The 25,360-nt window shown below is 35.0% G+C and overlaps 1 protein-coding gene across 2 annotated transcripts in view; it reads left to right on the top strand.

Annotated features, from left to right (window-relative positions):
* The first annotated feature begins 1,998 nt into the window (after positions 1-1,998).
* The window catches only part of LOC106677948 (transmembrane protein 184C), a 34,579-nt gene continuing 11,217 nt past the window's right edge, over positions 1,999-25,360 (top strand). For both annotated transcript variants that reach the window (XR_001342673.3, XM_014416172.2), the window contains exons 1-8: positions 1,999-2,401; positions 2,481-2,517; positions 5,846-6,048; positions 10,761-10,835; positions 17,802-18,008; positions 18,685-18,787; positions 23,159-23,333; positions 23,451-23,600. Coding sequence is in view for 1 of the 2 variants with exons in the window: in XM_014416172.2 (XP_014271658.1) it covers positions 2,154-2,401; positions 2,481-2,517; positions 5,846-6,048; positions 10,761-10,835; positions 17,802-18,008; positions 18,685-18,787; positions 23,159-23,333; positions 23,451-23,575 (1,173 nt within the window). In the remaining variant the exon portion in view is untranslated. The remainder of the gene's footprint in view (positions 2,402-2,480; positions 2,518-5,845; positions 6,049-10,760; positions 10,836-17,801; positions 18,009-18,684; positions 18,788-23,158; positions 23,334-23,450; positions 23,601-25,360) is intronic.

Below are 25,360 nucleotides of genomic sequence, written 5' to 3' on the forward strand. Positions count from 1 at the left end.
AAACGATTATCTATCGATTGTGATTCACATATTGGCCTCTATACCGCCTTAGGTAGGCTGGTAACGGTTCTTCACCACTCTCCACATCTCATAAGTTGTTATTATGCACTCGGTGACCAGCAGATAGAAGTAGTGTCGCTACAAAGATGGCGGAGAAATATGTCTTATTTATACTGTTTGAAATATCCTTCGCCTTCGATAGTGTTTGGTGGCCCCGTATACCTTAGCGATTGCAAGAGCTCGGCACCCTCAGTAATCGATATTCCCTCGTAAGTAATTACCTCAATATCAGGAGCGTTATGATTAGGGGCTAGCTACTACGAGTTTGAGAAAAAAAAAATGAAAGAGTGCATAATTAAGAGTTCGGTCCTAGGTCCGGCCCTGTGGACGCTAATGTTTGATGACGGTACCTTGCCACGGCCTACGACGACATCCTGGTAGTCATCGTGGCCAAGAACAGTAGAGCCAGATTGAAGATGGAAGCAGAAAGGTGCACCGGTCTCTTTGGAGAGTGATGCTTGAGGAGAAAGTTGAGTAAGGCCGCAGCTAAGACCCAGGCCATATTCATAAGAAGCTCTACTGATAGGGCTCATCCTATCACCCAAGACATCCAAGAAGAGAGGATAAGACCGGGTGAGGAGGTAACATACTTCGGTGTGAGGATAAGAAGACGATTTGACGCCATTCCTCACCTTGCGCATTTAAGGGAGAGGAGAGCCTTGTCAAGGTGGTTATGTTATATCTGACTCCAATAGATACTATTAGGTACTCTTGATCAGAAGGCCTCGTCAATGCATGTTCAGTTTACATAAAGTAATTGATTAGGAAGTGAATAGATAGGATGAGACTTGAGGAGTGACAACCATAATTTTTCTAAGGATAGTAACCTCCTTCTACCGGGTACTATTCCTGTAGGTACGAAGACGAATTCAAGCCTGGAGGGTAGCCAGCCGCCGAGTAATGCAGGAAGGTAACTTCGTCCTACCGGGTACTATTCCTGTAGATAAGGAGGCATGTGAGCCTGGCAGGTAGCTAGTCATCGGGTCCTAGAAAAGGATAGAAGGTAGAGGAAGGAGGAGATGACCAACAGGGAACTAGCGTGAAATAAGACTCTTCATATAAAAAAATAGGTTAGAAGTATACACTGAATGTCTTATTTACTGTACCAAGAAGGTACTGGTACAGCACCATCGGTGTGGTATTGATTCTACTAACGATTCAAAGGCCGGTGAGAGGTACCGCTTGTAAGAACTTAATTTTTTTGTGACTCAGTATATTCTTTTTTAGTAAAATTTATTTATTTATTAAATCAACATATTTACATTTATAATGCTATTTATATGTTTATATATAATATTATACAATTATTTACATTTTACTGAATAAATGACCACAATAAATGGCTAGAGAAAACATCGGTGGTGCTCCAAGCTGAAACGAACTGAACCAATTCCGTCTTGGAGGGAAGCAATAACGGTTTCGGCGGTTGTAATAGTTACGGTCTAGACCAGCAGGTAGCGCGTTGATAAAACCCTATCACTCAATGGAATATGCAGCATATGGGGTGCGTTCTGGGAAATCAGGTATCCTGTCACGATGTCCATTTACAAATGCGTGGTCCTAGGTATTCTGAGGTATGCATCCCCTGCGTGGAGCTGGAACCTCACGCAGAATTATCAGTGTATAGTGTATAGCCCGCGTGTATGGGAGACTATCCATTGATCAAGAAATTAGTATTATTTCAATACTAAGCCAGAAAAAATCGAAAACAAAGATCCTGTTTCTGCCTAATCTGGCCGACTCTTGGTGTATGCCTGATATTTTCAAAATAATCCCACTATACAAGTCCTGTAAGGTCATATCGCGTATTTATTTTTGATTCAATACAATTTTAGTTTTAATATTAATTTAATTGTGTAATGTATAGTATAACTTTTATGTGATTTCCTTGCTAGACGGTGAATATCTTGAGAATGTAACCTCATTGGCTTTGTTATGACATTTCATGAAAGTAGAAGGTTATCAAACATATCTTGTATTTATATTTGTTTTTCCGAATTATCCTATTTTATAGTTATAAGTTATAAACTTCTAAATGCTCAACGTTGCGTAAATCATTAGAGTGTGGGTACAGATATTAATCATAAGGAATTATGTCGTGTGTGAAGTGTAATATTAAACAATGGTTACGCTCTATTCACATAATCACGTATATTTTACTCTTAACCGTTGTATTACCAGCTCTGATTATCACCTCCATTCAAAGAGAAATAAAAAAGCAAGAAAAAACAGCTCTGGTTGGAGGAATTTTCGTGATTCTTGCTTTGCCTATTTCAATATATGGTATTACTCAGCATATGATTTATTATTCACGTCCTTCTTTACAGAAATATGTTATTAGGTGAACAATGTTTATGTGTTTTTATTTTTCCTTTACATTGTTTATATATTTTAACTTGTTTGCTATTATAATGTTTTAGGATTCTATGGATGGTTCCTATATATGCTTTAAATGCAGTGAGTATACATTCCATGATTAACTCTTAACATATTATGTAATCTTATCAAAACATCAGCAGTCTACAATATTTCAATAGCACAATTTATATTGATATGCTGTTTAGATATTTTCATGAACTTTAAATCATAAATGAGTTTATTTTTATTTGTTGCATTAGTATTCAGTAAGGAATTTTAACTTTTTTTTATGAGTTTGCTATAGTTATGTAATAGGTTATTTATATTTACATGACAATTTTATTTATTCAATGTTAGTTTGTTTTATAATTGTGTTTGTTCTATCAATTGAATTTTTCTTTGAGTAAATTTAGGAAAAAGATGGGCACATAGAAAAGGAACAGTTTCCAGAATGGGATTTATTCATCTACTCATTGATTATTGTTTATATTCATTCTCTAAATATTAGCACCTGACTCAGCCTTTAAATGATACCCAAACTTACTAATTGATAATGGTTATTGTCTTAGTAGGATGATTCTGTGCACTGCTATGATGAACATATGTATTCCCCTCTATTCTGGAGTTATTTTTGTAAACCAAAAATATTCTATTATTTCTATTGTATTTACAATTTCCCCTTTTTTCTATATTGTTAAATTCTGGTAATTTTTTCCCATACCATTATTTATACTTATATTTTTCTCCATTTGATTTTATTATTTTATATTCTTAGGTTGATATTGCTCTTTTAACCATGGGAGTGACAAAATTTTGGTTTTTTAATGGTTTTGGGTTACGATTATATTAAATCAAATTAACGAAATTCTTATCTGCTTGGCTCTCTATATTTAAGGAAAAATATAGAGTTATTTTCTATTTCTCAGATACAACAAATAAATGATTGAGTAACTTGACCAGTTTTTAGTTTTACTTACTTATATATGGATTATATAGTAAGGGAAATTATTGAGATTGTGAAAAATTCCAAATCTGAGTTTTCAACGGAAATATTTGTTTTGATGTCCTTAGGATTCTAGCCAAGTCTTGATAAGATGTGTGTTAATATGAATAATCTAAAAATGTCTCAAAACTAAAAAGTTTTACGAAGCTGATATAACATATCTCTGGCAGGTATATCCCTAGGATGTTACAGCAACTTTTTCGTTATTATTGACTTACCTGGTGTGCTACTTTATATCATCAATTTAACAAAAAATAATTAACAATTTTTTTCTTACCATTAATATAAATAATATGATCAAAGCCTTGGGGCATCAGTGTATAGAATTTTAAAAACAAATGATAAATTATGGTATGCTATTTAAATTATTTATTTATTATTTTAATGCATTATCACAAAATTACAAAAAAAAAATTGGTTACAATTTTTATATAAGAAGATGGTTAGAGTTGCGGTCAAAAGTGAAACAAAAATAGTTTACAACTATTTATTTTCCGACGTTTCGCCCCACTTTGCAGGGCTTCATCAGAGCTGCTCAAAGCAATCGGTTGAACAGCTGTACATATATAGGTTACAATTTTATTTTTATTCCATTTTTGAATTCAATATTTCTTGAAACATGAAATCTCAAAATTTAAATATTTTCTTATTTTTGCTAATCACAAATATTCATTATCCAAAATAATAATAGTCTATTGTTGCCATGTACCTTTTAAATATAATATGTCACTAATGTTCCCATTGGTGATATTTTGGCAAGATAGTCAGTCCACTTAGAAAAAAAATAACCCCATCAATTTTCTTCTAGTAATTGCTCGATTATAAAAATTGTTATTAGCAGGCAAATCTGAAAGCACACAATCACTTAATAGCACTTGCAGCAGGGTCAAATTTCCCCTCCATTAATATACTTGCTCAGCCAAAAAAGAAAAACCTCTATTTTCGAATGCTTTTTTAAAGTATTTAATTAAATCTCTCATATATTTTATAAAAATATGTGTGACAAATAATTCTTGGGGAGTAAGTAGGACTTTATAAAAATCGTTCTAAGACCATTCTGAATCTTTGCCGAGCCTTTTTTAGGTAACACCTGTTCTTGCAGTTTTGTGATTTGAGGGGAAAGTTGTTATTTTTGTATGAAATATTTATTGTAGGTAGCTATCAAACAAAGTGCCAATTTTAGTTTCTGAAACAATTTCTTATGACAGTTACAAGCCCTGTTATTATATATCCATAAATGACCATATTTCTTGGTTTTAATTTTTTTTTGCGAAAAGTTGTTGACCAATTGCAATTGTCAGAAGCAATTTCTTTTCTGTATCTTAAGCCCTAATACATATTATTTTTGTTTATCAAAATCCACTTCATTTTTCTTTTCTTTTTTTTTATATATATATCTTTATTGACATTTACAACTTTACCTAATAGTATATCCAGTAAATTTGATGTTAGATCATAATGGCATGATACAGGCATGTAAAGAAACTACTCATTGTTAGCAATCTAATAACATTTTACATTAGAAGGTCTCTTGGCCTTGTTATGCACCCCAATGCTTTGTTATGCACCCAAATGTTTTGTCATGCACCCTTTCCTAACTCTTATGTATGCCCTTTCATATTCAGACCATTTATCATTAAAAAAAAAAATGTCGTACTTAACTGTTTAGGACAGTTGAAGAAGTGATGCAAAAATCACTCAAAGAAGAAACATTAATAATAATGTTGATTATTATTGTACTGTAGACTACCTAATAGGCAAGGCATAGCAGAGCAGAGCCCGTTGTTATTGTAAAGATTATTGGTTCGAATCCTGGTTTCATATGGAGTTTGGCTAAAAAGCATTATAATGAGGAGATATGCACGATTTAAAGACTTGTAAAAAGGCAATATGTTTTTTAAATTAAATTGTTGGATATTTGGACTACATTTTGCAGAAAGGGACCAAACCACTTATTAACTGAACTAAGAAAAATATATTTAAAGTTTAATAGTAATAAATAATGTAGAAATAAAACTATGTAGTTACTAACACTACCACTACTTACTAGTACTACTAACATCTTAATAAAGGGTTTCAATTTTGTACAAAGATAGTCTCTTAAATATTCTCTAATACTGATTACACACTTTACACTAATACATATTACTCATTTTTGTGGCATGGTTTCTTGTTCAGGGTCCAATATTTTCTTAGTTAGTTCATAAATGGTGTAAGAATGCACCCGCATAGTTGGATATCTTTTTCTGTAGCATATAGAGTATTACTTGAGAAAAGATAAAGTAACATTAGCTCATAGTTTGCAAATTTGATGGTTGGTCTCTTTCTGCATTATTATTTGCTTATTTTCATTACTTCTCCATTACTAATACTGTTATTATTTATATTAATTAACCCCAACTCTTCTTTTTCATATGCTGTCAGTGGCTTGGCCTTGTGTATCCTAATCAAGGAATATATGTGGATTGTGCCAGAGAATGTTATGAGGCATATGTAATATATAACTTTTTAGTTTATCTTTTCAATTATTTAAATGAAGAAATGGATTTAGAGATTAATCTTGCCTTGAAACCTCAAATCAAGCATTCATTTCCTCTTTGTTGGATGCGTAATTGGAAGATGGGAAGGCAAGTATTTGTATGAGTAATTTCTTTTAATTATATCTTTTGGTTAGTTTAGCTGTTGTTGTCAAATTATTGAATTATATGGGGCTTGATAATTGGTAATTGTCTAGTCAAATTAGATACCTAACCATAACATTAAAAAAAATAAAGCTATAACCTGTTTTATATTGTTTAATGCTACTAGTTCATCATGTGCATAAAAGTCCCACGAGTAGGCACATCAGGTTCGGGGGAGGGAGGATGGAAGAAGTAACAATCATGGTTTATCAGTTTTTCTGATGTCTGGAAAATGATTAAGTTTGGTGAAAAATAGGCCCAATAAAAAATAAAAGTACATTCAATTTCCTAAAAAAGCTTTTATATACCTAGCTAGGTTTTCTAAACCTTGTGGTTTTTGAGATATGGAGATGTGTAGCTAATCAATTAAATGCCTTGATGCTGCCTCTAAAATTTTGGAAATTTTTTTATTATAAAAAATAATTGTTTTTGAACAGTAGCCTGTAATGTACCGTATCAAATTATATTTTTTAGAAAAAATATGTAGTTTAAAAAAAATTCCCGTTCTACCAACTGATTTCAAAGTTTTATTTGAACTTCATTATATAATGTTAATAGTATAAGTGATATGTGACCTTGACAAAAAATATATTTATTATTATATATATTTATATATAGATGGTCAGGGTTGTGGTCAAAAGAGAAAGAAAAAATAGTTTACAACTATTTATTTTCCGACGTTTCGCGCCACTTTGCAGGGCTTCATCAGGGCTAAAAAGATACAAAAAAAAAAAAAAAAACTAATACAATAAGGCAATTTATTGTATTTATTTATTGTTGTAATATTCTTAGTTTTTTTTTTGTATCTTTTTAGCCCTGATGAAGCCCTGCAAAGTGGGGCGAAACGTCGGAAACTAAATAGTTGTAAACTATTTTTGTTTCTCTTTTGACCGCAACCCTGAGCATCTTCTTTTATATATTTATTATTATTTATATTATAAGATTGTTGTTATATATTGACTTATTTTTACAGTCCCCTTCTTGGATCACTTCCCTAATTTAAGCCTCTGACATTGTCTTTTCTTCAGACAACGATAAACTTAAAGTGTGATCAGGAAAAGCTGACTGGTTTCACTTTTATTTCTTCCAAATGTAGAACCATTACACTTGTATACCACCACACAGAAACCAATAGTTTTTTTTATGCATATTTGGTTTTGTATCAAAGTCTTTTGTTGATATTTAACCACTAACCTGACCGATGCATTTTGTCATGTACAATCCACTTTTTATCACAGTTGATTATTCTTTAGAGAAAAGACTTGTTTTTTTGTCTAGTGAGCAGCGAAATACATGTCTCATAACGCTTCAGCTGCTGCTGCTGATTAAGTATTTGAGGTGCCCATAGATATACCTTTTTTACTTTACCAATGGTCTTTAAGTGTCGAGAAATTGTCGATACACTTGTATTCATTTGTGCTGCCTTTAACTGAAATTGCTGATACATTGAGAAATTGTCGTTATACTTGTATTCGTTTGTCCAGTCCTTTAACTGTCACATCTATCCAACTCTGGCCCCGTGCTCCAACCAATGTGGGACCTGAAGGCTCGTTCATAATAACCACTGCTCTAGGCCTCCTCTTGCAACTGCCTAGACCAACCACCCTCAACATAGTTCTAAAACCTGTGACCACATTCTTTTGACAACAAGGCTCCTGAATCGCCAAGATGTCAGCACTTAGGGCAAGAGTTCTCAATTCATCTTCGACGATTCGTCTCCGGCCCATATTGACCTGCAGGATATGCACCCTATGCATACCGGGTCTTCTTCGCCTGCTTGACCATCATCTCCAGATGTACCGGGCATTCCCTACTGCCTGCACAATGTCGGAGATCTTTCCCTACTCTGCCACTCGCCTTGCAATTTTTACAACACGAGGTTTCACCCTTCTTCTTTTCAGGACACTCCTTAACTTTGTGCCCAGTCCCACCACCTGCACGCCACCTCCTTTATACAGGATTTGGCAGGGTGTTCGTATTCTTGGCACCGAAGGCAGAGCAAGGGGTCCAAGTAATCTCCAATGTTCAGGCTCCACCATCCTCCACTGACGTCCCTCGTGGACAGGGTCATCAGGGCGAGTCTCATAGCTTGGTGCACCTCAAGCACCCATGTAGTTGTGAGCTTTTTTTAAAGCTATTTATTTAAAAGATATTTCTCCATGATACTCCCGCCCCAAAAGTTGGGGACTCCTTTTACTTCCAGGCGAGGCCTGCATGCCACAGTAAGGCTCGCCTGTAATCCTTTTTCCCTCAACTTATCCCAGGTGAGGAGCTTTTGTGCCTGGTCAGCGCCTTCTGTCCTGACCAGAACACTGCCCTTTTGGGTGGCTTTTATCAATTTTATGTCCCCAATGCTCTTCAATTCTTCTTGGGACGGGAGTTCCTTGTAGATATCTTTTGCAGTCCACCCCGCTGCGCTTCCCTTGAGTGTGACGTATGTCGCCGTCTCCCGGGGTTTAAGTGGAATGGCCGTAACGCTCGCAAGGACGCCAGCGAAGGTTAGTTTTTCCTCTCCTTTGGCTCTTCTTCCGGAGGCACTTCCTGGGCTGGGGTCTTCTTCTTCTTCCTCTTTCTTCGCACGACTTTTTTCCAGCCTCTGCTTTCCTCTTCCTCACCGTCTGTAGAGGTATCCAATTTAAGGTTCCTTCCCCTACAGAACGGTGTCTGGCTAGACCTTTGGGGGATTGGGGCCGGTTCCATGCACTTATATTTACTCCTCTCCTTCTGCAGAGTTAGCATTGAAGGCCCAGCTCCCATCATCTTCGGTTCCTGCACTGTTCTTCGGTCCTCATTCCTCTTTTCTCTCCCTCTTTTTACATTCAGCTGTACGTTCTAAGTGGATGTGAGCTTCTTTGTCAACTTTCCCTTCCAGGTCTTTTATTATCCCAGTAACCCTTTTCAGTGTAGGTGAAACCCATTATTTTTTCTTCTGGTCATAAACCGCTCCTATGGCGTCCCCTATAGCCTCTGCTACCATTGGAGCCACAATCTGGGAGACCTTTTTACCAATTATCTTGTGTAGATCATCGGTATACATGGCTTCTTTTACCATTTCAGTCACTATTTCCGGCATAATTTCCCATTGGGCTTCCAGTCCTACTATTATATTGGCTAATTCTCTCAGCTGGCCATTTAGGTATTTCTGGATCTTGTGAGATACCTTTTTTCTCTCCAAGTAGCTTTTGACCTGTCCTTGAATTACTTCCGCCCTCTTGACGGGTCTTTCAATTTCTGGGTTGGGCTTAAGAGGGGACTCCTCCTCCTCCCTCTCTCTCTTCTTTCTCTTTTTTCCTTTGGGGCTCATTTTCCCTTCTCGACTATCAGGTCCTGTATCTTTGTCGGCTTCACAGCCACTTCCTGAAAATAGCCTGATTTTTCCTGCCACCATTTTTCTTTCGTTAGTATTACTTTTTTCAGTAATTATTGTAGCATTAGATGCTGCAATGGCCAAGTCTCCTGCCATTGCAGCACTGCGGACGTAAGATGATGACGATTGGGAACCCGCTTTCTCGTTCCCTTCCGACGCCGGTACTGGGATTCCGTGCCCCTGCACCATAGTATGATTATTCATATTTCCCTCCATTTTTATTTCAGAAAATAGCATTTTATACCTACTGCCAGGTATAACACAGCCGCCTCTAACCTGAGGAATAAACGCTGACCAGTACGCCGCCTATTCTAGGAACCGTTGAGCCTGGATTTGATTCTAGTTTTGGTCCACCCCGGGTATTTTATTTCCCCGGTTCCCGCCATATCTGGTGAGAATCCTCCTATCCGCCACCTGGGGAGGCGCCCAATGGGAGACTAGCTACACTACAAGGTTTTATGACCTCCCCTGTTTCACCCTGTGAGGTGGATTATAGAATTAATACTACTAGATCAGAATTGAACCAGAGGATATATATATAGGAAATGTTGTAAATGTCCTAATTTTAAAGGAATGATTTGACATTATTACCTGTAGAACTGATAAAGCAATCTAGCATGCCATATCCAATCTAAAACTTGTTGTAAGTCCAGAAGAGCACCCGATCACTATTGTTTGCTTTCAAGAGCTGAGAATATATAGCCAACATATCAAAAATCTCATATGAAGAAAAACTATTTGGTTTAAGTTTTTTAGGATATCAAGTTAGGGCTTAAATCAAGAAGAGTTCTAAACTGTAAATTATGCATCAGTTGTGTTTTATCTGTTTAATCATGTTTTATTTTATTAAAACACAAGTGCTTGGGTATGCCAATAATTTGGAACTGGTGCAGAAACTAATGAATTAAATATTACAATGCTGATGAAAGTCCATTAAGAATTATGTTTTAAAATAAACATGGATAAAACAAGGTTAGTTGTAGAGACTGTGAGGATTTTGGTCGTACAGGTATAAAAAGGATTGTGTTGTGATGCATAGAGAAATTTTTATATCCAGGACAAACAATAGCTAAACTAAACAAAATTCAAGAGAAAATTAAGGCAAGATTTAAGGATAATAATCCTTGTTTTATACCAGTTACAAAATTGTATTAATGGGATAAATTATGATTTTTACGAAAAATGTGAATTTAAGGATCACTTTCCCTCTAATCATCCTACTCATTAGTTGGTATTCCTAATCATTTATTTTTTCTGCTATATTATCTCAACTTGTTATTCTTGTTTTTAGAGAATTGGTACACAACTGTAAGCATGGCATTCTTCAATATACTTTAATTAGGCCACTTACTACTGGCATTGCATTGTAAGTATGAAATAATAAATAAGATCAATAAAACTATTTTTAATTAAAGAGATTAATCAGTGTAGAAAATATTATTTAGAAAACAATTTATTTTTTAAACATTTCATTATGGCACATATAAAAGGTACAAATTTACTAAAATTGTTTTATCCTTGTATTTGATAATATCATATAATAACAATAATAAAAATATAATAACTGTAATAAAAATATAATAACTATAATATTGCTAATTATAAATAAATGATAATATAAAAATTAAAGTGATGTCCTGAATATACCTGAATTTGGTGGACATTAGAAATCAGAAACTTTATTTTGGCATAATATACATGATCATATTTGGGGTTTAAATTGGAGAGGGGACTAGAAGCTATAACAATGGTTTGGTTTTTTGAATTGTTTTGAAAGACTTTTGTTTTGTAATATTATATTGGTTGACTTAGAATATACAGTTGATTCTTTTGCTCACATCAATTTGAAATACATATAATAAATTAATTAAACCAAAAAACTCTAACCAAATAATTTCATTATTTATGCTGTATAATTTGGTATATTATATATATATAAATAAGTTAAGGCTCTTCCAGACCAAATTATAAAAAAAGGAAAAGGGATATTTGATACAACACACTTGATGGCTTATTCACTATTAACTTTATTGGCGGACTCCATCTGGTTATATGGACATTGAATCGACAGGGCCTGTAACTCTCCCCCACCAGTTTACGAACATTCCTCATATACTCATTTATATACAAAAGAAAGAGATATATAAAAATACAATTGAAAAATACAATAATAGTAATTAAATAAAACTCACGTTTACCTTAAAAACAATGGAAGAGAAATAACAATTTGATACAGAAATAGAGCATAATAAAATATATATATATATAATATAAAAAAGAACTATTTAAAATAAAAACAGTACCGCAGTGGTAAAATAAAGAAGACACACTAAGACAAAAAAAAATTACTATATCTCTAGAATGCCTCCTATTCACTTATATGCTGGCATTGAAAATAAAAATTAATAAAAACACACAAATAGGTACATAGGCACATGAGGTGACAATACTCCAGGCCCTCATGATACTGCCATTGTATGAAGCTTCAATTGTTCGATAAGGTCCGTCCGTTTCTTTTTTGGTTCCTTTAAGCTCTCAATGGTGACAAAATTTGTTCTCTAATCACAATAACTCTGAATGAGCCCTCATACCTCTGCAGCTCTTTCCCTCTGTTAGAACCTAATTTGCGATATACTATCGTCTCTATTCTAACTTGTCCCATCAGATCTCATACCCCAAGGTTGTGCCGCTCCACTCTTTTACATTTTTCCCTCACAATTCTATCCCTTACATTATTCTACAACTTTCTTTGCACTAAACTATTGCTGATAATTTCACCCTCCAATGGCTATACCTCGATAATCCTGACGACATCCCCTCATTCCTAAAAGGATTTCGAAAGGGGTGAACCCAGTAATCGTGTGTAATGAATAGTGGTTATATGTTACTATCACCCATTCCATCTCATCATTGGGTTTGAGTCCTTTTTCCAATTGATACACCCACAAGTGGTCACTGAGTGTACTATGAAGCCTCTCTATCCCTCCCTGACTCTTGGGATGTCCTGGGGTGTTGAGGTGCCATATTACCTCTGGGGCTTGCATTTCCTTCCTGATGCTCACATTATCGAATTTTCTGCCACTGTCGGATGAAATTCTGTCTGGCACTTCATAAAATTGAAACTAAGTCTACAATGCTTGTAACACTGCTTCTGCCAATCTGTCTTGCACCGCATGTGTCATGGCCAGTTTACTGAAGACGTCTATGATCGTGATCCATCTTTAACCTTTCCACATGAAGGAGTCTACTTGAATATCACTGAGAGGAGCATGTGCAGATTGTACATAGTACTTCGACACACTTCGCAGTTTTCGATAGTTTCCTGGATAGTGCGTTTCTTGCCCCGCCAGAACTATCTGCTGTTCAATGTTTCGTTGAGTCCTCGGTAATTTATTTTGCCTTGATAGTATGCGAGCGTCACCTCCTTTGATGCTCTGCATCTCGGATTGTCTCCACCATCATTGTACACTGAATAAGCGAGTGATCCACTCCAATTTGTTCCGTCCGCTATAATTTTTTTTATCTTTTCCCTGACCAGTGCATTTCCGACATATAAATAGTGGTTCTTCCCAGGTTTAGACACTTCTTTCAGTGCTCTGCATATTTCATCTTCTCAAATGCTCGGTTACAACTAGATCATCGCATTAGAACTTCTTCCGTACTTGCTATAATCCACTTTCAGAGGACTCGACATTTTCGTTTTTCAAACAATCTGGTACTTTTTGTCATTTATAATCTCCTTCAAAACTTTTATTTCTACTGGTCTTTCATTGTGTGAGCTGTCATCTCTAGATGTATCTTCTCTGTTCTCATTCTCAGATGTGGCCTGTTGTTCTTCTTCTCTTGGAGTTACCTCCCTCAGGAATCGCCTCACATCCCCGGATGTCTCTACCAGTTCTTCTTGTACCGCGTTGATCATTATTGCATGTGAAAGCCAGTCCGTCACAACATTTTCTTTGCCTGGTTTGTAGGCAATATCCATGTTATATTGACTTAGCAACTCCTTTCATCGTGTGATTCTTGAGGATGATTCCTTCAGTTTTCCCACCCATTCCAGAGGTCTATGCTCCATATGTACCCTAAATTGTCTCCCGAACACGTATGGCCAAAAATGCTCCTCAGCCCAAACTATTCCCAATAGTTTCCTCTCCAAAGCACTGTACCGTGCCTCTGCTTCTGTGATTTGTCCACTGGCATAGGCTATGGGATATATTCCTTTCTGCCCTTCCTGTGATAATACTGCAACTAGAGCATATTCACTAGCGTCTGTTGTTTGTATGAATTGCTTTGGAAGTTCGGAAAAGCTACCACTGGCTCCGTCTGTAACTGGTCTCTACACTTCCAAACATTATGCTTAATATTCAGCATCATGACTAGTGTACTTTCTTTCTTCAGCAAGTTATTAAGGGGTACAGGGTACCTTGCCGTATCAGGAACAAACCTGCGATAATAATAATTCAGTACGCCTAATAGCCTGCGGATCCCTTTGATATCAGTTGGCATCGCCATCCGTTTTAAGGCCGCTACTTTCTGAATATCTGGTCTTACTCCCTCTTTGGATATGGTGTGTCCCAAAAAGTTGATTTTATCTTGTCCCAGCGCCGACTTCCCTTGGGAAAGTTTCAGTCCCAAATTCTCTCATCCTTCAAAACACATTTCACATGCTTCACATGGTCAGCTTCTGATTTGCTGAACACCAAGAAATCATCCATATAGACTTGGCCTACGGACTCATCCAACCCCCTCAGGAACTCGTCCATGAGCCTCTGAAATGTAATCGGGGCATTTTATAGTCCAAAAAGCATCCTCGTGAATTCATAGTGACCTCTATTAAAAGTGAATGCTGTTTTGTATTAGACATCTGGGTACATTCTAATCTGATGATAGCCCAGCTTGAGGTCTAGTGTGCTAAAAATTGCTGCTACACCTAATCTATCCAGAATGTCACCAAATCTAGGGATTGGGTATCTTTCATCAATAGTATTTTCATTCAGTTTACGATAATCAATAAATCACCCTATATTTTTCCTCTTCTTCGTATGGTGCATTCTTCTTTTTCACTGCCCACAACAGACTATAATCAGGTTATGTGCTGTTCACGATTATCCCTTGCTTCTTGAGGTTCTCTATCTCGTCCCAAATATGCTGGGAGTGCCTGCGGATACCATCGCCCCTTTACATATGTCACCCTATCCTGCTTAAGCGGAATTTCGTGAACCGTCCTTTCTGTGGCACTCAGCATCTCTCCTTCATTAAAAAAATATCATCATACTCGTTTTATAACATTTTTATGAAATGTTCCTTTTTAAAAAGCTATATCTCGAAAACTATTTAACATAAATAACTCTATTGGGGCTCATATTTTAGAAAATTTACTCTTCTTTAAATGACGTACTCTTAGGTTTTCTTGTGTTGTTCCTACTTTTTAAGATATAGAGCTCCGAATGAAAAATTAGTTTTTTTATCGCTTTGAAACAGCTGCCATTTTTTATCCCCCCTACCTATGCTTGGCAGACTCATCAATTTTGACTATTAATTATACATAGTTTTCATTAAAGTAATTAAAAATTGGGGTGAGATAACTGCCTTTTTTCTCCTCTTGGGCTCTTGTACTAATAGTGCAGCTTCTTGCTCTTGATGTAATAAATACTAGATTATAACGTTAAATTAAGTTTTACTCTAAATAACCTCAAAAATTCTCTCTTTAACTATTTAATTTAGTAAATTTTTATTAGTGACCATTAATTTTTTTTAATATATGTTTATAGTATTACTCATGATGGTGTTTTTCCAACTTTCTGCCTGTGTCATTGTCCCTACTCGCGCCCTAGAGTCCTCTACCTGCCACTAGCACTTATATTTTCTTCCACCAATTCTAATTTTCCACCATCCCCTGTTATTTCTCACTTGTACTCCCACTTTCTCTGGTCAATCACAACCTATGATCACTTGATAACCTCTTGACATTTTTCCTCCACATGAACTATCAAATTCTTGCCCTTACCACCATTCACCTAATTCCATTTCTATCTCCTCTTTTACACTGCAGAGTCCACCCAGAGTAACTAATTGGCATTTACATCCCTTCAACCTAGAGTGCCCCCTCTCCACCACTCAATTTCTCCAGCGCTTCTCGGGATGCGATAGTATTAGAGCTCCTAGTATCTACTAGGCATCTGACTTCTTCTCTTATTCTCATCCACTCCCTTTCTTCACATTGTTATATTTGCTAACCAATGTGCGGTTGCCTCTCTGCTGGTATATATCTCTAATCTCCTCTCCGGTCCTTCCTTCATCCTCGGTCCGCCTCTACATATTCCTCCTTCTCCGCTGTCTTCTTCTCAGATCCTTTCCTTCTGCTTCAGTCTCTGAGACATCGGACACTTCTGTGGGTTCGCTAGAGGATTCGTTTCTTCTCTGAGGTACTCTACGCCATCTCAGAATCTGGGCGTTGACCTTCATCAGTTCCACCTGGTCCGATCTTTGCCTATGGTACACATAGGGACATTGTCTCACAATGTGTCCCTCATTTTAAGGGCAGCAGAGTTGTGTCTATTAGCTCCTGAGCACACTCTACGAAGGAGCGTTCTCTCAGCATTCCCTCCTTCCCCAGCACTTTTGCCTACTAAACCTTTAGTGCATTGGATAGGAATTGCATCCGACCCTGTAGCTGGATTGTCTCCATCATCTCACTGATTTTATCGGCGATTCTGTTGTAGCGTGCCAGGAGTTCCACAGCATACTGCCCATTAGACTGTCTCGGTTTTTTTGGTGTCCCTAATTATCATAAATATGTCCTCTTCAGGGGCCCACCATCCAAACGCCTTCTTCAATCTCGCCTTGATCATACTCCGGGTGTCTCCTTATCAGCTTGAATTTGATTGAGGATACTTCTTTTCACCCTGCAGATGACTGCTGCCCTTAACGCCTGAGCATCCTCACTGTCAAGCAGGTTTTCAGCTGTCTTCACTTCTATTCGACCAATCAGTTGATCATCCCTTTTAGGAAATGGCTTAACTCCCTCAATATACCTTTCAAGGTTGGAAACTGCCTTTCTTAAGTTCTGGGCAGTTGCCGTGTGGAACATCCATTCTAGCGTTGTGGCATGAGCTTGCACTAAAGAAACTTCCGGTAGTGGCTGAATCTCTGTGGGAGGTGGGTTCCCTACAGCTACAAGTTGGTTGACTGCTTCTAGAGGGTATTTGATACAACACACTTGATGGCTTGTTCACAACTAATTTTATTGGCGGACTCTGTCTGCTAATATAGACATCAAATAGCTGATAGGGCCTGTCAGCTGATATCACAGCTGACTGTAAATTATATGTATAACTTAAGTATTGGTGAGAGCAAACTGTTAAAAAAAAAAAGAGAAATGGGTATAAGATATGACATGCTTGAACTTCTGTAAGAGACTGCCTTTATTGGGTTCAGTACATTTATATACTCAGTCAGCTGGACATCAAAGTAACAGCTGACTTTAACATATATATATCATTATAGTTGGCACTATAGGCCATGAAGATCTTTGTTTGCCTGACATGATCTTCTTACATATGACCCGAAGGGGTAACATGGATTAACGTGAGGAAGGCCTCACGTTGCTACGAACCATGGGTTCCATGGTGTAGCAGCAGGGTAACAATATCTCCATAATGAGCTCCTTCAGGGCCAATTGAGCAGTATTCTTAGCAGCTCTTCCAAGTTAAAGGACTATAACTAATCATTCTAGATCAGTGGTTCCTAATCCATGAAAGTCTGTGGATCACTAAGCCGGAAATTAAACCATGTGCAGTCAACCTCCACTCCCAACTTGTGGCAAGAGAGAGTTTCACATTTCCCATCTAAAGTATACAGGATAGGGTCATCATCACTCCTACAACCAGTCTGTGTGATTTAGCTCCATTAGACTGAGTTTTGAAGTTTCCCTAATCCAAGGGGAGAAGTGTCATCGTGAATGGTCACCCATCTTGGTACTGACCATGTATATTCAATATTGTTTAACTTTGATTAAATATTTCAAGTACCTTAGCCCACTTGGCCTCTCTGACCCCACATATATATTGAGAGAGAGAAATAGATAGATATACATATTTACATAAACATAGTTATAATTTTCATGTAATTAATTTATAATCAAGGCTTGAGAAAGGGTGTATTAATCAATCAAAGTGAATTGCTTCTATGATGAAAAACTTAATCAACCCACAGTCTATGAATTTCTTCTATCATGTTAAAATATATTTGAATAAGTACTCATATTATGAATATAATTAGATTTAAGTTAATGTACATATAGCAGTTCTTATAATGTAATTTTTTGTATTTTCAGTTTATGTGAACTGAAAGATGTTTATGGAGATGGTCAGTTCAATGCAAATGTTGCTTTCCCATATATAATTGCAGTCAATAATCTTTCTCAATTTATGGCCATGTATTGTTTGGTTTTATTCTATAGAGCGAATAGAGAAGAACTACGACCTATGGAACCAATTGGCAAATTTTTATGTATTAAAGCTGTTGTTTTTTTTTCATTTTTGTAAGTTCTTAAAATAATGTAAATTATTGGTTTAAATGTATTTTTTTTTTTTTACTGAATCTGGCTATAATTAATGAACTCATAAGTGAAATTTACCTATAACTTAAAAAAAATCTGTTTATTAATAGAATATGTTTCCTAGTCTCTTTTTTTTATTGTTTTTATTTGATCAATTAAAAGTTTGTTAAGAAAAAAATAATTTTAAATAAGTTCAGTCTGCAAGATTTATTAAAATATTTTTTTAATAATAAGAACATTCTCTTACCTCATATACTTTATTTATACGGATTTAAACAGATGATTCTTGTGATGGTATATCTGGAAATGTTTTTCCATTCTTTTCTCAATAAGTATTTGTAGGTACCATCACTGGTCTAAAGCCTAGTCTATAAGACCCCATTCTTGTTAATGTTATATTACTTGAAATTTTATTGACTTAAAATTTTTATTTAAATTACTTAATTTTTTATTATTTAAAGTGAAATTTGGAACATATTATGAGGATACTTTCAGTAATTTACTCTTCTCAAAATTAAATGTTTTAAGTTTGTAAGAAACTGCTGATAATAGCAAAATTCTTTTTTAACTTTTAGGTATTGTTTTTTAATATGGCTTTAATTCTTAAAAAATTAAATTAAAACTGATCTTAGACTTAAGTTTTTACTTTACATTACAGCCAAGGTGTGCTAATAGCGATTGCAGTAAACACTGGTGTTTTGGATTTTTTATATGACCCTGGCAGTGAACATAGTGTTACTGCTCTTGCAAACAAACTTCAGGTAATTTAATTCTTATTATATTATTTTCCCTCTCACACCTTTATAATCAAAATTTTCTCCAACTTGGTAACAGAAGTTTTGAGTATTTGCTATTTATTTATTTTTGATGATAGAACCTAGTTTGAATGGATTAATTAGGATAAATGGTTGTCTTTCTGAATAAAAGCCCTCTTTTTAAAAAATATTTTAAATTTCTAAAATTCATTAAATTGGAAATTGACTTAATGTATAACCTCAGATCATCAGTCATTTCTCAAAATTTCCAAAGGTGTCTTTTGTTTGAAATGTGATGTTTAAAAAATGTAAATATCCAACCAACTCCTCATATATATTATCCAAGGTCAACTATCTTCTCATCATTATTAATAACATAAAAGAGCACATTTTGAACTTTTTAATTCCCATTGTTTTGAGAATGTTCCGAGAGCTGTATATCACATAATCTAGAGTTGCATCTGAAAGCAGACATGAGCTTAAACCGGGAGAGGTGTAGCCTTCAGTGTTTTGCTCATATCGGGAAATTAATGTCTTTATTTTCTTAGTATTTCATCTGTTTTGTTTATATTGGGTTGTAAAATAAGTTCGTAGCATTTTTCAATATTTCAATTTAATCCTCTCTTTATAAAATCATGTTTACTTGGTCAGTAATGTTTACATATTTTAAAAAAAGATTAGTTAAGGTGCTTTTATGCATCAGTTTCAAACAAGATTCCTTATCTTTAAGTGATATTTTGCTTGCTCAAAATGGAAGAAAAAAATGTTCATTTTCGTCATTTAATGATTTTTTATTTCCGAAAAAGAAAATTCGCTGTACATACAGTAACAAAATTTGCAGTGTGTATGGCGATGATGCCTTAGGAGAAAGCACTGTCCGTAACTTGTTTGCTTGGTTGAGAACTTGAAATATTGACTTGGAAGACACAACTGTTGATGATGATCAAATTCAAGCATTGGTCATAGACAACCCTCACTCTACGACATGGGATATTGCAGAAATGCTTAATATATCTCATGCAAGTATCTAACTCTCTTACGGGAAACACTTTAATTCGCTCGAGGACTGCAAAACGTCATTTTTTAATCAGTTAAAATCAATTTTTAATCAGTCAGTTATCAGTTAATTGCGCAAAAATCTGAGAAGTTCTGGGAGGGTGGAATTAAAAAATTACCTGAAAGATGGGAACATGTAATTGATCAAAATGGATCATATATAATTGATTAAAAATATTTACAAGAATCTGAAGTTGTTGAAATCACCAGTAAAAAACGCTGTGAACTTATTTTACAACCCGATACGTTTGTCTATCTTCTGTTGACCGTTTAATATTGTTATGTTATTCCCTCTTTTACCTCTCTACCTTTACTTAGTTTTGCTCTAGCCTCCTCACATCGGTAAGATAGCATTTCTTTCATCAATACACTCCTAACATAACATCTCTTTTGAGCATTTTGCTCACTTGGACACTTCCTGCATTTCTTATTTTAAATCATGAGCCAAAGAAAGAAGATATTTGATCTTTAAAGAAATCTGGATTCTTCAACCCTTGAATGTGAGCTACAATTTACAATTTCAATGTCAGATTGCATCAAATATACTTAATTTTTCCTGCTGATTTTTTGGATGCTAGCAGGGTTAGATTAGTAGATGAGGAGACATTGTCTCTGGCTGCTAGTTTATTCTTATTATAACTTTAAAACAGCATATTTTAGTCATCACAATTCAAAAATATTGAAGCAATCCGAGATAGATTCCTCCATAGGAAACAAATTTTTTTGTTTACTGATTTATACAATGAAATTTTCATAATTGCTACTATCTCAAATAGAATCCCTGAACCCAACCTAGTTTTCAGCTTATGATGAATGTGCCCTAGTCTAGTTGAGCATGACTGATCGAACAATGAAAGTTTCAGATGAGCTGAAGTTTTGTCTAATTTTTAGCTTATACTGAAAATATATCTATATAATATATGTAGAAATATACTTGTGCTATACTTTTCATAGAAAATTTTTTGAAACATTTTATGCAAGATATTTTCTGTTAAACCTCTTCTTATAAAGGTCTTACGAGAAATTTCACTTATGAATTTTTGTGATAAATGTTCTTTTGATGACTTATATAATAAAAACTATCTCTTTTTAGAAAATTTAGGCTAAATCTTTATTATTTTTTATTTATTTTTTTTACAAGTTGTATATTACAAAAGTCCTGTATAGAATATTTATAATAAAAGTTATATCTATGCTCATTTATTTATTTGTGTTTTTTTTTTGGTTTTTTTTGGGGGGTGGGGTAGAGGAAAAAGCTTTCATGAGACGAAGTGCAACAAATAAAAAGTTACACAACAGTGAGAGATTCCTACTCACTAAAAAACTACATCCTAATTCTTCTTTACCACCCCACGGAACTGCTGTTAAGTTCTACTCCACAGGGCAGAATGGCTGTCTACCTACATCTTATTTGTACATCTTATGAAACCATTGCTTGGCCTTTTCTTTCTCGCTCTTGTGCTCTGAGCCTTCTACTGATTTGTGCTGCATAGTCTGCTACTGCTCTCCAATTCTCCTGCCTAGTCATCATCAAACCGACTAAGTTTTCTGGAACTTATTTTTTCCAAGTTTTATGTCTAGCTCTTCTTTTTCTTGAGTAAAACCTGGACAACAGAAGAACGAACGTTCTACTGTTTTGTCAACAAACAGTTGAATTTGTAATTTAAGCGTGTTGCTCTGTCCTCTAGTTTAAAGTTGAGTGAGGTGATAATCCACCTCCCCATGTGTCCGGGATATCCATGTTGATACATCGGGAATCATGTGATGGGTCCATCTTCCAGAAGAGGCACTCCAATATCTCTGCTAGTGTAGCAGTGAGCACCCAGCTCTTCTTGTTTCTTTTGGAACATTCACCTGCGTTTATCTGCCAAAAGATCTATTGGAGGCATATCTGCCATGGCACACACAGCATCCTAGATTACAGTGTGAAAAGCTCGAGCAATACATAGAGCACTTCTTCGATAAACACAGATAGCTTTACGGAAATATGATTATACTAGGCAGGCTTCTGCCCAGATCAGTGCTGCGTACAAAAGCTTGGAACTGGCTATATGAGCCAGAAGTTTCCTCTGATTCTCTTGGTCCTCCAGTATTTGATGCAATCCTAGCCCATTCATTAGTCACTTGCGCTGCTCTGGTGCCAACTTTGTGTAAGTGTTCATCAAACCTAAGTCTGGCATCATTATGCACCCTGAGGTATCTAATAGATGGCTTCAATAAGATATCAAACTCCCAGACAGTGAGACTGATAATCCCCCGCACTTTTCTACTGGTTATCAATACTGCCTCAGTTTTGTGGTCAGCAACCCAAAGGCTTACCCCTGAAAGCCATTGACGAATGGTGACGACTGCCTTGTTCCCATTATAACATATCTCCTTCAAGATTTTCCCATGTATAATGATTGCCAGATCATCTGCAATGCTGAGCATAACAGTTTCCTCTGGCAGGGGTAGCCTGAGCACCATGTCTTACATAATGTTCCACTACAACGGTCCTAAAACTGAACCCTGAGGAACATCACCTGTGATCATGTAAATTTTTAATCCAGCTTCTTTATCACACCTCAAGATTATATCACTGAGGCAGGAGTTGTACACATCTCTTAAGATTTCGGAGGAGACAAGTTCAAAGTTTTCAGTGTGCGTGCGTGCCTGATTAGTTGTTTTTTCAAATCGTTTTTTATTTTTCATCCTGACGCAATACATGTTCAAAATAGTTTAGTTCAAAAAATTAAGATTAAAACTGTTCAAATAATAATATGCTTATCATAAGGTGTTGTACACAAAGATATGAAACAAATCATTTAAGAAATGATTGATGATATGTCTCATAAATATAGAATTTTTGATCTGATGAATTCATGCCTTTTATTTAAACATGCTACTGACTTGTCCACATATTTTATTCATTTATCCGAATAGCTGTAAAAACTTCTAATCTTATCAAAACACTCAAGTTGATTACAGTAAATAGTAAAAGTAGAGGAGGCGAAGATAATAGAGAGAATGTATTGAAGTACATTATATGTGTAAAAAACACTACTTCACTAGGCACCATTTGAGACAAATTTGAATAGGATTTGCAATGGTTTTACTGCCTGAAAATCCTAATTCAGCTCATCACCTTCTAGGGAATAAGATGAGTAGGTTTTCTATTTATGCCGTCAGATAACCTGACAGGTAATCTGACTCTTTAAACTCCATTGTAACTCTTAGTTACAGTTCATGAATAATTTTACTTCAATTTTTTTTTTTTTTATTTTAACTCTTTATTTGTGTTATAGACTATAATAAGTCTTATTTATCTTTGTATTTTTTCAGAATTTCCTAATTTGCATTGAAATGTTTTTGGCTGCAATAGCGCACCGCTACAGCTTTTCACATGAACCATACGTTAATGACTTAGTGGAGAAACGTACTCTTTGTGATGCATTCGTAGCAATGTGGGATGTATCTGATGTGCAAGCGGATCTAAAGGAACATTTTGGTGTTGTTGGTAAGTACTTGTTTTTAATATATGTATGTATGTGTGCACGCACTTGAATATGTGTGTTTCATTTGTAAGTTTTCTGTAATTAATGGATTTGATTAAAATTGTTTTCCTTTATTTTAGGAAATTCTATTAGCAATTTCAATAGACAGATTAGAGGTGTTCGTGACTCATCTTCTTCATCATCTGCTTCTACTGCATTACTGTCAAAAACAAGTTCTTCTGGATATAATACAATTGACGCATAAAGGATTTTTGGTAAAGGACGTCAATGTAAGTTAGACTAATGATAAATAGTTCTTAGGTGACATATTAGAAAGTGTTATTTTTTAATATTTATACTTTTTATAAAATAATTTCTGTTAATTAGTTTTCATTTTAAACAGTAACGTACATAACTTATGTTGTATCTATTCGCTCCTAGAAATGAACAGCCCAGCAAAGTAGATTTGTCTCTAGAAAAAGAAAATGCGTTTGCTTTGCAATATATGGCTTTTAAATGAAGTGGACAAACAAATAATTGTAACTTTAATAATTGTAAAGTTGAGTAACTCTACTATAACAAGCCATAGTTTTGTTTGTCTCTAATGGATCTCTTCAATTTGACAATGACAGATAATGTTCACTTTCTTACTAAATTTAACTGTTGGATTTACGAAATTGCCATTATACTGATATTAAAATTATACAATTAATTCCTTTGGGAAGTGGACTGAATATTTTTCTAACTCCATTGAAAGAGGATAGGCACAAATATGCAGTTATCGACAAAAGAAATTGAAAGGGCTTTAAAAGGAATGAAAAACTACTAGCTGTGAACACCTTTCTCTTTTAAGTCATAACATAAGAAGAAGAGGAGATAGTCAAGGAAGACATATATTGCAGATTTGAAGGACGGAATGGCTGCAAGAGTAAAGCAATGCAAATAAATAAAAATAAAAATTCTTTCAACTAAATTTATCTTAGCAATATGAATGTTTTTAGGATGGAAACATGGCTAAACAAACAAAACTGGCTGCTCCTTAGTACTCTAACAATAATAAAAGTTCAAACGTATTACTATAATTATTTTCCCTGACAATGTGGTTTTGGCTCTATGTTTTCCACTTATCGCCTCTCTAAATCAATGTAGGATCAAGATGCATCTTTGAATTATAGCTCATTACAAAGAGGATGAAATATTAAATGTTTCTCACTCTTTTAGTGAGCTACTCTGATTTTTAATATTCAAGATATTGTAATTCAAATGTTCAAAAACTCTTTATCATTTCTTTTTTGTTGTTATCTTATCCACTTTCTAGCATCAAGATACAATTTGGAATTATAACTCATTACAAAGAGGAGCTATAAGCGTCCCCTCTTAAGCTTAAGGCAGAAATTATAAGTTCCATAATAATAATAATGAAAATAGCCATATGCAGGGGGGAGCCGCGGCTGCCCCCTAGATTTTTGGGGCCCAAGAAAAAAAAAAATAGTTAACTTATTAGATACATGGTTTCTTTCTGGAAACATCCTATATTTTGGAAGGTAATGAAAGGGCAAGAATCAACAGAGATAAATGCAAAACTGCCTTATATGTCTATTGTGCGAGCCATTGGTAAACTTTGTTGTTAACATTTTAAATTCAGTCATTTCATTGTCAATAGTTTATTGTGATTATAGATAATACAAATTTAAAAAGTAATGATTGAATTTTATGAAGTAGAAATAAAATAGGGAGGGTATTTCTTGAAATGCGGAATTAAATATCTTTCTTTTAACTAACGTTTCAGAATGGAATATATGTGTGTGTATATAACTTATACGTTGTCAGAAGAGAAACACTAAAAAAAAGTAAGAATTTGGGTAGAGTAACACTACAGAAGACTACTGAATTAACACTGCTTTATTCTGTTTCTTAATGCTCTTTATATACAGTTTGGTTGTTTATTTACATGGGTAGGGAGTATTAAGGTGGACAATATGCCTTGTCGTATTATAACATATATATATATATATATATATAAGTTAAGTCTCGGCGAAAGTCAAATGTC

This window comes from Halyomorpha halys, unplaced genomic scaffold (assembly GCF_000696795.3).
Source record: "Halyomorpha halys isolate HHAL.00 unplaced genomic scaffold, Hhal_1.1 Scaffold115.1, whole genome shotgun sequence".
Lineage (NCBI taxonomy): Eukaryota > Metazoa > Arthropoda > Insecta > Hemiptera > Pentatomidae > Halyomorpha > Halyomorpha halys.